The 12,717-nt window shown below is 46.6% G+C and overlaps 1 protein-coding gene across 1 annotated transcript; it reads right to left on the bottom strand.

The window, feature by feature from the left end:
- Positions 1-10,199: 10,199 nt before the first annotated feature.
- On the bottom strand, positions 10,200-10,748 carry LOC147979243 (uncharacterized). The gene has a single exon (XM_087515102.1). It carries the CDS (start codon positions 10,746-10,748, stop codon positions 10,200-10,202), a length of 549 nt encoding a protein of 182 aa, XP_087371228.1.
- Between the last annotated feature and the right edge of the window lie 1,969 nt (positions 10,749-12,717).

Below are 12,717 nucleotides of genomic sequence, written 5' to 3'. Positions count from 1 at the left end.
GTTGATATTGTTACAATCACTACAAAATACCAAAAACATTACTTTGCTTTCATTATCTTTTGTTACCATTACCATCACTATCATATTACTTTGCTACTAAACACTCTGCTACATATATTAAGTTTCCAGGTGTGGTTGAATTGACAACTCAGCTGCTAATATTTGAGAATATTCTTTGGCTCCCCTTGTGTCGAATCAATAAATTTGGGTTGAATACTCTACCCTTGAAATCCGTTGCGATCCCCTATACTTGTGGGTTATCACAACTAATTTCTGGCGCTGTTGCCAGGGATCATTGCTCTATTCTTTGAGTCACTTGGGATATATATCTGCTTATCATTATGAAGAACTCGAGAGATCCAAAAACCAAGATCTATCCCTCAACTACAAGGGGAGGTAAGGAACTGCCATCTAGCTCTGCACTTGATTCACCTTCTGTTTTGAGTAAGCTTGCGACACCTAAACCTGCTTCTGTTATTCGCTCTGATATGTCGCATGTTATTGATGATGCTACTTCTGCTATACATGATACTTATGATGAAACTACCTCTATGCCTGATACTACTATGCCACTTAGTGATTTTCTCGAGGAACGACTTGCTAGGGCTAGAGAGATTGAAAATATTGAATCTGATTATGAAGATGAAAGTGGTGATGAAGAATCACTTGTTATTCCTGAGGGTTATTTATTTGATCAAGATGCATCTTTAGCCATTTTAGCTTGCAAAGATAGATATGAACTCAAAAGGTTATCAGCTAAATGGAATAAGCAATATCTAAATGCTAGGATGAGACCTGATCCTGCTTTTGCTACTTCACCTATCTGTGTTGCTGATAAGGATTATGAATTCTCTGTTGATCCTGATATAATTACTTTGGTTGAATCTGAACCTTTTCATGGCTATGAATATGATCCTTTTCATGGCTATGAATCTGAAACTGTTGTGGCACATCTTACTAAATTAAATTATATAGCTACCCTGTTCACTAATGATGAGAGATCTCGCTACTTTTATATCCTTAAAATATTTCCATTCTCATTAAAGGGTGATGCTAAGATATGGTTTAATTCTCTTGATCCTGGTTGTGTGTGTAGTCCCCAGGATATGATTTACTACTTCTCTGCTAAATATTTCCCTGCTCATAAGAAAGCTGCTTTAAAGGAAATATACAACTTTGTGCAAATTAAAGAAGATAGTCTCCCACAAGCTTGGGGGAGGCTTCTCAAGTTACTTAATGCTTTGCCTGATCATCCTCTTAAGAAAAATGAAATACTTGATATCTTTTATAATGGACTAACCGATGCTTCCAGAGATTACCTAGATAGTTGTGTTGGTTCTCTTTTCAGGGAAAGAACACCGGATGAAGCTGAAATCTTATTGAATAATATGTTGAAAAATGAAAATAATTGGGCACCTCCTGAGCCAGCTCCTTCTCCAATTAATGATCCTATTCCTAAACCAACTCTGAAGAAGAGAGGTATTCTATTTCTCAGTCCTGAAGATATGCAAGAGGCAAAGAAATCCATGAATGAAAAAGGTATTAAAGCTGAAGATGTTAAGAATTTACCTCCTATTGAAGAAATACATGGACTTAATTTACCGCCTGCCGAAGAAACATATGATCTTAATCCTTTATTTATTGAAGAACCTCCATACCTCGATAACCCGACACAGGTAGTAAAGGTAAATTCTCTCTATAGATATGATAAATCTGAAATCCATTTACTAAGTTTGCTAGCCCATGCTTAGATGAGTTTGATAAATTTATGGCTAAGCAAGAAGACTTTAATGCTTATTTTGGTAGACAATTAAAATACAATTCAAATATGCTTGGACACTTGGGTGATTATATGGCTAATATTAGAGGTGAACTTAAACTTGTTAGCAAACATGCTTCTATGGTTACCACTCAAGTAGAACAAGTACTTAAAGCTCAAAAGGAATTGCTCAATGAGATGAATAGTAAGAAAAATGATTATGCTGTTAAAGTGGCTACTAGAACTGGTAGAATGACTCAGGAACCTTTGTATCCTGAAGGCCACCCTAAGAGAATTGAGCAAGATTCTCAGAGAAATAATATTGATGCACCTAGTTCTTCTAAAAGGAAGAAAAAGAAAAATGATAGAACTATGCAAACTTCTAGTGATCCTATTGCTGAACCACCTGATAATCCAAATGATATTTCTATTTCTGATGCTGAAACTCAATCTGGCAATGAACATGAACCTAATCAAAATGTTCATAATGATGTTCATAATGATGCTCAACCTAGTAATGACAATGATGTAGAAATTGAACCTACTGTTGATCTTGATAACCCACAATCAAAGAATCAACGTTATGATAAGAAAGACTTTGTTGCTAGGAAACATGGTAAAGAAAGAGAGCCTTGGGTTCAGAAACCCATGCCTTTTCCTCCCAAACCATCCAAGAAAAAGGATGATGAGGATTTTGAGCGCTTTGCTGAAATGATTAGACCTATCTTTTTGCGTATGCGATTGATTGATATGCTTAAAACAAATCCTTATGCTAAGTACATGAAAGATATTGTTACAAATAAAAGAAAGATACCGGAAGCTGAAATTTCCACCATGCTTGCTAATTACACTTTTAAGGGTGGAATACCAAAGAAACTTGGAGATCCACGAGTACCTACTATACCATGCTCCATTAAAAGAAACTATGTTAAAACTGCTTTATGTGATCTTGGAGCCGGTGTTAGTGTTATGCCTCTCTCTTTATATCATAGACTTGATTTGAATAAGTTGACACCTACTGAAATATCTTTGCAAATGGCTGATAAATCAACTGCTATACCTGTCGGTATTTGTGAGGATGTGCCTATTGTAGTTGCAAACGTTACTATTTTAATGGACTTTGTTATTCTTGATATTCCCGAGGATGATAGTATGTCTATTATTCTTGGAAGACCTTTTCTTAATACTGCAGGGGCTGTTATTGATTGCAACAAAGGCAATGTCACTTCTCATGTTAATGGTAATGAGCACACGGTACACTTTCCGAGGAAACAACCTCAAGTTCATAGTATCAATTCTATTGGAAAAATTCCATCGATTATATTTGGAGGTTTTGAATTTCCTCTTCCTACTGTCAAGAAGAAATATGATATACTTATTATTGGGGATGTGCATATCCCCGTTGAGGTAACCTAGTGTTATTCCAAATTTCTCCTGTTTCATGATAATCGGAATGAGTTTGTTAACAAGACTTGATCAACCTTGTTAGTGGATTCCTTTTGATGAGCATGAGATGGATGAAACTAGAAACACAACCTTCTATACCCTCTCTATACTTTCTGTTATTTAGTTGAAATAAAGTAAAAATAAATAATTTTCTGTCTGTTATCTGATTATCCGTGCAATATAAAAATACCTCGAAAATAAAAGTTCTCCAAATGCCCTGAAAATTAAATAGGATTTTTTATAGAATATTTGAGGATTTATGGAACAAAGAACACACCAGGGGGCCAAGCACCTTGCCACGAGGGTGGAGGGCGCGCCCACCCTCCTAGGGCGCGCCCCCCTGCCTCGTGATCCCACGGTGGCCCTCCTCCCCTTATTCTTTCAGCCACACACTTCATCTTCCTCCCCCAAACATGAAAAACCAGCTCAAACCCGAGTCCAAGCTCGTTTTGCTGCCATTTTCGATCTCCTTGCTCAAAGCACCTCTCACAAAACTGCTTGGGGAGATTGTTCCTTGGTATGTGACTCCTCCATTGGTCCAATTAGTTTTTGTTCTAGTGCTTTAATTCATTGAAATTTTTTGCTGCTTAGGTGACCCTGTTCTTGAGCTTGCATGTCAAATTTATATGGTCAAAAGTAGTTTTGATGCATGATATAGGCTCTAGGTACTTGTAGGAGTAGTTGCTATCAATATTATTGAGTTTGGTTTAATTTTATTTTGAAGTTACTAAAAATTTCAGAATTTTTCATAAAATGATGAGGATATTATTGAGGGGCTCATCGAGTCAAAGCTTGAAGGAAAAGGCACCGAAGCCTAAGTATAATTTGTCGCGCACCGCGGAGGTTGGGGCGTGTGAATGGCCTTCCGAGGATTTCTTGAGAGCAGCCGGGATTTGTGAATATTTTCATGAATTGGCTCATAATGCAGGCCTCACCGCTTTCCTCCACGACCAATACCATCAGTATCTCTTACTCACAAATACCTTTGTGCAAAACATTCATTTTCATTCTAGGAACTCACCACCTACGGTGGAGTTTCATTTATATGATGAGCATAAGGAGATGTCACTTTATGATTTTTATCGGATTTGTTTAGTCCCTTTTGGGGGCAAGACAGAAGAACCACATCATGATGATGTGGAGGGATTTATTAATACTATCACTGTAGGGGAAACTAGGAAGGTTTCCGATGCACGAATCACTAGCATACATTTTCCTGTTTTACGTTACTTTGCATTATTTGCTAGTCGTTGCTTAATTGGACGTGGAAACTGTGGAAACCTTAGTATCCCTGATATAATTATTCTGCTCCAAGGTTTATACAGTGATAACACTTTTAGTATGGGCGGCATTAATGCTAGACGGTTAAGTATGAACCATACTAAGGGTCCCATCTTTGGAGGCATCTATGCTACACGCCTAGCTGCACATTTTAACATACCTATTAGGCATGCTGAGAAGGAAGAAAAAGTGCTGCCTTGTGTTTATTTACATTATAAAAGTATGGTGGCACATGATTTTATTGTTAAGAATAGGGCAGGAGAGCTTAAATATCAATTGTGCTTTAATAAACATCATCCTGAGACTATTACCTTGCCTGCTCCTTCTTTGCTTGATTTGACTGTAGGCAAGTACCTTGTTCCGTTGACGGCTATCCACGCCTACCGGAACCCTGCACCAGCCGAGGAGCCAAAACCGGAACCACAATTTGATCCTTCACGACAGTCTAACTATCAGTGGGATCCGGAGATGATTGCCAGCCAGTGGCAATCGGAGCCTTCTTCTTCCTCATCGCAGTACGACCCCAACTATTATTATGGATATCCGCCAGGCTAGCCATGGCCATAGACCAACTAAGGCCAAAAGCCTAAGCTTGGGGGAGTACGTATTTCTCACCGACATTACATTTATGTTCACACACACTCATTGCTAGATGTCGGTGCTCATACTCTTTCATTGTATTATCCATGCTAGTTTATTTCCTTTTATGCTTTCTTCTTGTGTGTTTAATAAACCTTAAGAAAAACCAAAAAAATTAGTTGTAGCTTTTAATCAATTTACTTTCCATGCTTGTAGTAGTAATTAAAAAGAAAACCCAAAAATATTTCCCGTTCTTCTTTTGCTTGTTGGGAGCTTTCCCGTGTAAATAGTTTTATTTCTTTTCTCTCTCTGGGGGTCAGTAGGAGAAGACCATGATTAAATTGTTGAAGTGGCTCTTATATGCATTATTGTTTATCTGGCAAAAGAGCCCATATTGCTCTGTCTTCTCCTGTTTATTGAATGCTCACAGATTCCAGCTTAGTCCAATGCACGTGCACTCTTATTATTATTCACATCATTCGGTCGTGCAAGTGAAAGGCAATTATGATGATATATGATGGACTGACTGAGATGAGAAAAGCTGGTACGAACTCGACCTCTTTTGTTTTTGTAAATATGATGAGTTCATCGTTCTTGATTCAGCTTGTTATGAATAAACATGTTTGCAATGACAATTAGAGATCATAGTTGCTTGTGCCATGCTTGATTAGCTATGAGTTATAATGGTTTACCTTGCGTGCCAACATGCTATTAAAATGGTTATGATGTGGTATGATAGGGTGGTATTCTCCTCTGAATGATTTAAGTGACTTGACTTGGCACATGTTCACGCATGTAGTTGAAACAAATCAACATAGCCTTCACGATATTTATGTTCATGGTGGATTATATCCAACTCATGCTTACATCCAATGTTTATTAATTTTAATGCATGTACATGGCTGTTGCCGCTCTCTAGTTGGTCGCTTCCCAGTCTTTTGCTAGCCTTCACCTGTACTAAGCGGGAATACTGCTTGCGCATCCAATCCCTTAAACCCCAAAGTTATTCCAGATGAGTCCACTATACCTTCCTATATGCGGTATCTACCTGCCGTTCCAAGTAAATTTGTATGTGCCAAACTCTAAACCTTCAAATAATCATCCTGTTTTGTATGCTCGAATAGCTCATGTATCAACTAGGGATGTCCGCATCTGCCATGTTAGGCGGGTTATTCTCAAGAGGAGTGGACTCCAGTCCTCACTTACGAGATAAATGGTTGGTCACCGGGATGCCCAGTCCCATGCTTTATGCAAACTAAATCAAAAATAATTGCAAACAAAACTCCCCCTGGGACCTGATGTATGTTGGAGGCACTCATTGTTTCAAGCAAGCCATGGATTGATGTTTGTTGGTGGAGGGGGAGTATAAACTTTACCATTCTGTTTGGGAACCGCCTATAATGTGTGTAGTATGGAAGATATCGCCATCTCTTGGTTGTTATGTTGACAATCAAAGTATACCGCTCAAAATGTTATTCACATCTATTTCAAAACCGAGCTCTGGCACCTCTACAAATCCCTGCTTCCCTCTGCGAAGGGCCTATCTATTTACTTTTATGTTGAGTCGTCACCCTCTTATTAAAAAGCACTAGCTGGAGAGCGCAGCTGTCATTTGCATTCATTACTGTTAATTTATATTGGGTGTGACTATTATTGGATCTCTTTTACCATGAATTACGATGTCTAGTCAGTCCTTGATCTTTAAAGGTGCTCTGCATTTATGTTTCGCGGTCTCAGAAAGGGCTAGCGAGATACCATCTTGTTATATCATATTATGATTGTTTTGAGAAAGTGTTGTCATCCGAGTTTTATTATTATGGCTCGCTAGTTGATTATGCTATTGATATGAGTAAACATGAGACCTAAGAATTATTTCAAATATGGTTAGTTATAATCTTTGCTGAAAACTCGAACGCTAGCTTGACATATTTACAACAACAAGAGCAAACAGAGTTTGTAAAAGTTTTTCTTTATTTCTTTCAGTTTGTCAACTGAACTGCTTGAGGACAAGCAAGGGTTTAAGCTTGGGGGGGTTGATACATCTCCAACGTATCTACTTTTCCAATCACTTTTGCCCTTGTTTTGGACTCTAACTTGTATGATTTGAATGGAACTAACCTGGACTGACGCTGTTTTCAGCAGAATTGCCATGATGTTGTTTTATGTGTAGAAAACAAAAGTTCTCGGAATGACTTGAAACTCCACGGGATATCTTACAATAAATAATAAAAAATCCTTGCCAAAGATGAAGACCAGGGGGCCCACACCATTTCCACGAGGGTGGGGGGCGCCCCCCCTAGGGCGCGCCCCCTACCTCATGGGCCCCGTGGAGACCTCCTGACTCCAACTCCAACTCTATATAACAGCTTTCAGGGAGAAAAAAATAGGAGAGAAGAAATCATCGCGTTTTACGATACGAAGCCGCCGCCAAGCCCTAAAACCTCTCGGGAGGGCTGATCTGGAGTCCGTTCGGGGCTCCGGAGAGGGGGATTCGTTGCCGTCGTCATCATCAACCATCCTCCATCACCAATTTCATGATGCTCACCACCGTGCGTAAGTAATTCCATCGTAGGCTTGCTGGACGATGATCGGTTGGATGAGATTTATCATGTAATCAAGTTAGTTTTGTTAGGGTTTGATCCCTAGTATCCACTATGTTCTGAGATTGATGTTGCTATGACTTTGCTATGCTTAATGCTTGTCACTAGGGCCCGAGTGCCATGATTTCAGATCTGAACCTATTATGTTTTCATCAATATATGAGAGTTCTAGATCCTATCTTGCAAGTCTATAGTCACCTATTATGTGTTATGATCCGTTAACCCCGAAGTGACAATAATCTGGATACTTACCGGCGATGACTGTAGTTTGAGGAGTTCATGTATTCACTATGTGCTAATGCTTTGTTCCGGTTCTCTATTAAAAGGAGGCCTTAATATCCCTTAGTTTCCATTAGGACCCCACTGCCACGGGAGGGTAGGACAAAAGATGTCATGCAAGTTATTTTCCATAAGCACGTATGACTATATTCGGAATACATGCCTACATTACATTGACGAATTGGAGCTAGTTCTGTGTCACCCTATGTTATGACTGTTACATGATGAACCGTATCCGGCATAATTATCCATCGTTGATCCAATGCCTACGAGCTTTCCATATACTGGTTTACGCTTATTTACTTTCCCATATTGTTACAATCACTACAAAATACCAAAAACATTACTTTGCTTTCATTACTCTTTTGTTACCAGTACCATCACTATCATATTACCTTGCTACTAAACGCTCTGCTGCAGATACTAAGTTTCCAGGTGTGGTTGAATTGACAACTCAGCTGTTAATACTTGAGAATATTCTTTGGCTCCCCTTGTGTCGAATCAATAAATTTGGGATGAATACTCTACCCTCGAAATCTGTTGCAATCCCCTATACTTGTGGGTTATCAGGGTCGCGGGCGTCCCATTCGCCGGAGCACTGCTGCACCACCAGGTCCAAGTCGCCGTAGCACAGGATGCGCCAGATGCCGAGTTCCTTGGCAAGCCGGAGGCCGTGCCCAAGGGCTTCGTACTCGGCGACGTTGTTGGCGCGGGGAAGTGGGTCTGGAGCGAGTAGCGGAGCCGATCTCCCTTTGGGGATGGCAGAACAATGTCGGCCCCCATGCCGAGTCGCATCTTGGACCCGTCGAAGTGCATGCACCAATGCGTCGAGTCGGGAGGCGGCGGCAAGTACTAGGTCTCGGTCTAGTCGACGAGGAAGTCGGCCAGGGCTTGAGACTTGATCGTGGTGCGGGGCTCATAGAGAATGGTGTGGCCGGCTAGCTGGATTGCCCACTTGGCAACCCGGCCAGAGGCGTCCCAGCACCCGATGATTTCTCCGATAGGCGCCGTGCTGACCACGGTGACAACGTGCTCTTGGAAATACTGCTTCAGCTTCTCGACGGTGAGGTACACGCCGTAACACATCTTCTGGTAGTGCGGGTAGTTCTGCTTGGAGTTGGAGAGCACCTCGCTCAGGTAGTAGACTGGGCGCTGGACGGCTTGGATCTTGCCCTTCTCTGGTCGCTCGACCACCAGCACCGTGCTGACCGCTCGCGAGGTCACGGCTATGTAGAGCAGCAGCGGCTCCTTGTCGGTCGGCGCGGCCAGGACAGGTGCGGTGGAGAGCATGCGCTTGAGGTCTTGGAAGGCCTCGTCTGCCTTGCCGTTCCATTCAAACGGGCTCATGTTCTTCATCAGCTGGTACAGGGGTAGCGCCCTCTCGCCCAGCCGGCTTAGAAATCGGCTGACCAAGGCCAAGCATCCGGTGAACTTCTGGACATCGCGCAGCCGAGCCGGCTTGCGCATGCGCTCGATGGCCTTGATCTTCTCCGGGTTCGCCTCAATGTCGCGTTTCGAGACGAGGAAGCCGAGTAGCTTTCCGGTCGGGACACCGAAGACACATTTTTCCGGGTTAAGCTTGACCTTGTATTCGCAGAGGTTGGCGAACGTTTCCTTCAAATCATCGAGAAGCGTGAGGTGCTGCTTGGTCTTCACCATGATGTCGTCCACGTACAAGTGGATATTGCGGCCGAGTTGCGGCAGCAGGCATTTCTGCATGCTTCGCTGGAAGGTGGCGCCGGCGTTCTTCAAGCCGAACAACATGGTGATGTAGCAATACGCCCCAAAAGGCGTGATGAAGGACGTCTTCAGGGCGTCGGCCGGGTCTAGCTTGATCTGGTGGTACCGGAGTAAGCGTCCAGGAAGGACAGGAGCTCACACCCGGCGGTCGAGTCGATGATTTGGTCGATCCGCGGGAGGGCGAACGGATCCTTTGGACAGGCCTTGTTGTGGCTGGTGTAGTCGATACACATGCGCCAGGTCTTGATCTTCTTTAGGACGAGGACTGGATTGGCCAGCCAGTCGGGGTGAAATACTTCCTTTATGAAGCCGGCCGCCAAAAGCTTGGCGACCTCTTCACCAATGGTCCTTCTCTTTTCTTCGGAAAATTTTCGTAGGGGTTGACGGACGGGCTTGGCGTCCTTGCGAATGTGAAGTTTGTGCTCGGCCTACTTCCTCGGGATACCCGGCATGTCCTTGGGGGTCCATGCGAAGATATCCCGATTCTCACGGAGGAAGTCGATGAGCTTGCCTTCCTATTTGCTGTCAAGGAGGGCGCCTACGACGACGTACTTGCCGCAGCTGGGGTCTTCTGGGTTGAGCTTCACTTTCTTGATCTCCTTGGAGGGCTTGAAGGCGGCCTCGTCGGTCGGGTCCAAGGTCGGGATCGACGCGGCGGAGGCCTCGCCTGCCAGGGCAACGATCCGATCGAGCTGGTGCCGCTCCTCGGCAATGACCAGCGACTCGGCCAACTTGGCGCCGTCTCGGGCACACTCTAGGGACTTGCGGTAATCACCGGTGATGGTGATGAGGCCCTTGGGACCCAGCATCTTCATCTTCAGGTACGCGTAGTGGGGAACCGCCATGAACTTGGCGAGCGCGGGCCGGCCCAGCAACGCGTGATACGCGTTGGACAGGTGCACCACTTCGAACCAGATCGGTTCGTGCCGGAAGTGGCTGTTGTCACCGAACATGACGTCTAGCCGGACCCGGCCAATGGGGGAGCAGGAGAGGCCGGGCACGATGCCGTGGAAGATCGTCCGGGTCAGCTCCAGGTCCTCGGTCTTGAGGCCGAGCTTGGTCATCGTTCGCGGTAGAGGATGTTCATGCTGCTGCCGCCGTCGATGAGGACTCGGGAGAACTTGCATGTGCTCTGCGTGACGATGGTGGGGTTGAGAACGAGGGCATAAACACCCGGACTCGGCATGACTGCCGGGTGATCCTCCCAGGTCCAGGTGATCGGGCGATCCAACCAATGCATGAACTCTGGCTTGGCTGGGACGACGGTGTTCACCTCCTGCCAAAGGAGGCGCTCGCTGCGCTTGTCATCGCCGAGGCTGATGAAGATGATGTAGGCCGTGTTCTGGTCCGGGTAGGCGTCGTTGCGCATCGCGCCGCCAGCTAGAGGCGGCGGTGGAGGCAGAGGCGGCTGTCCCGCACCTGGAGCCGGAGGGGGCGGGACGTCACCCCTCATGTTGCGCTTGGTGATGGCGCACTGCCGGAGCGTGTGCGTGGAGGGTTTTGCGCCGCTGTGGTGCTTGCAGGGGGTGTCGAGCATCTGCTCGAAGCTCATGGCGGGTTGCCATGTCGTCTTGCTGGTTTGCCGGCGCTTTGCCGCTGGGTCCGTCGCGGGCTCGGCGACCGCGACGAGCTAGTTGTCGCGACGCGGCGCCGGCTGGTCGGCCTTGCGCTTGTTGTTCTAGTGATGCTGCTTCCGGCTGCTTTCGCCGGCCGGCTTCGGAGGGGGAACCGGCTTCGTCTTGCTGGCTTCATCCAGCGCCACCTGGATCTTCATGGCAGAGTCAGCGTTGGCGTACTTGTCCGCCGTCACCATGAGCGCGGCCATGGTGGCCGGCTCGGAGCGTAAGAGCTTGTGCTTGAGTAGGGTGCCGTCTCGGCACCCGTTGATGAAGTACTGGATCGCCTGGACTTCATGGACGCCCTCGCAGCTATTCTAGAGCTCGGTCCAGCATGTGAGGTACTCGCGACCGGTCTCCAAAGGCCCCTGCACGCACATGGCAAGCTGGCTAGGGCGGCCGGGTCGCTTGTAGGTCCTTGTGAAGTTGTGGATGAAGGCTTCCTCGAAGTCCACCCACGTGTTGATGTTGCCCATCGGCAGGTTGTTCAACCACGTGCGAGCCGACCCTTGGAGCATGAGCGGTGCATAGCGCACGGCGAGACGACGATTGGCACCGGTGATGCCAATGGCCGTGGTGTAGTCGGTGAGCCAATCTTCTGGCTTCATCGTCCCGTTGTACTTGGGGGAGTCGTGGGGGATCATGAATCCTTTGGGGAAGGGCTCCTCCCGGATGCGGGGGCCGAAGCACGCCGGCCTGATAGCGCCGCTCTCCTCCATCTCCAGGGAGTGAGCGAGCCGATGGAGGCGGTGGCGAGCGTCGGCGTCGTCGATGGTGCGTGGGCCGAGTCGACTTGCGGCCAGGCCACGGGGGGCCGGGTCGGTTGGAGCCGGATGTCGGCCATGCTGGCCGGGTCCATGCTGGATCTCTAGGACAGGTTTGTCGCCCAATCCATCGGCAACTGTAGTGGCTGTGTCGCGCCGAGTCCGGGCTCGGCCGGAGTGCGCCTCGCCGGGTGGCGAGGAAGCGGTGTGCAGAAGTTCGCCGGACCCGCCAAGGCGGGCGAAGCCGGATCCCGCTGGCTTGGCGAGCTGGTTGAGGCGGTCCTGTTGGGTGTTGGCGGCATGGAGGAGTTCGCGCATCCGCCCGATGCGCTCTTTTAGCTCCTCACCCGCGAGCTGGTCCAGGCCGGCTGCGACTGCCTGGGCAGCGTGCATGTTCTTCGCTGGGGTTTCGTAGACGGTTGGGACGGCACCGAGGGCCTGGCCGATCGCTCCTCCCCGGGCGTGCACATCGGCGACCCGGCTTGGGTCAGCAGTGGCGGGCATAAATCCGTAGGCGGCATCGCGCTCCAGCTGAGTGGCGTCCAGGCGACGCTGAGTGGCGGCGAGCGTCTTGGACAGGTCCAGCATCTGCTGGCGCCTTTCCTCGAGCTGGGTTCGGGACTCAGTGAAATTGGTGGCGTCGACGTCGGTGC

The sequence above is a fragment of the Triticum urartu genome, chromosome 3A, assembly GCF_056163025.1.
Source record: "Triticum urartu cultivar PI428250 chromosome 3A, HENAU_Tu73, whole genome shotgun sequence".
Taxonomy (NCBI): Eukaryota; Viridiplantae; Streptophyta; class Magnoliopsida; order Poales; family Poaceae; genus Triticum; species Triticum urartu.
Note: the sequence above shows the minus strand (reverse complement) of the source record. Positions and strands in the feature narration are given on the sequence as shown.

Excerpts from the sequence above, each read along its gene's own strand:
- LOC147979243 (XM_087515102.1), bottom strand. The coding sequence starts at position 10,748 with ATGACCAAGCTCGGCCTCAAGACCGAGGACCTGGAGCTGACCCGGACG.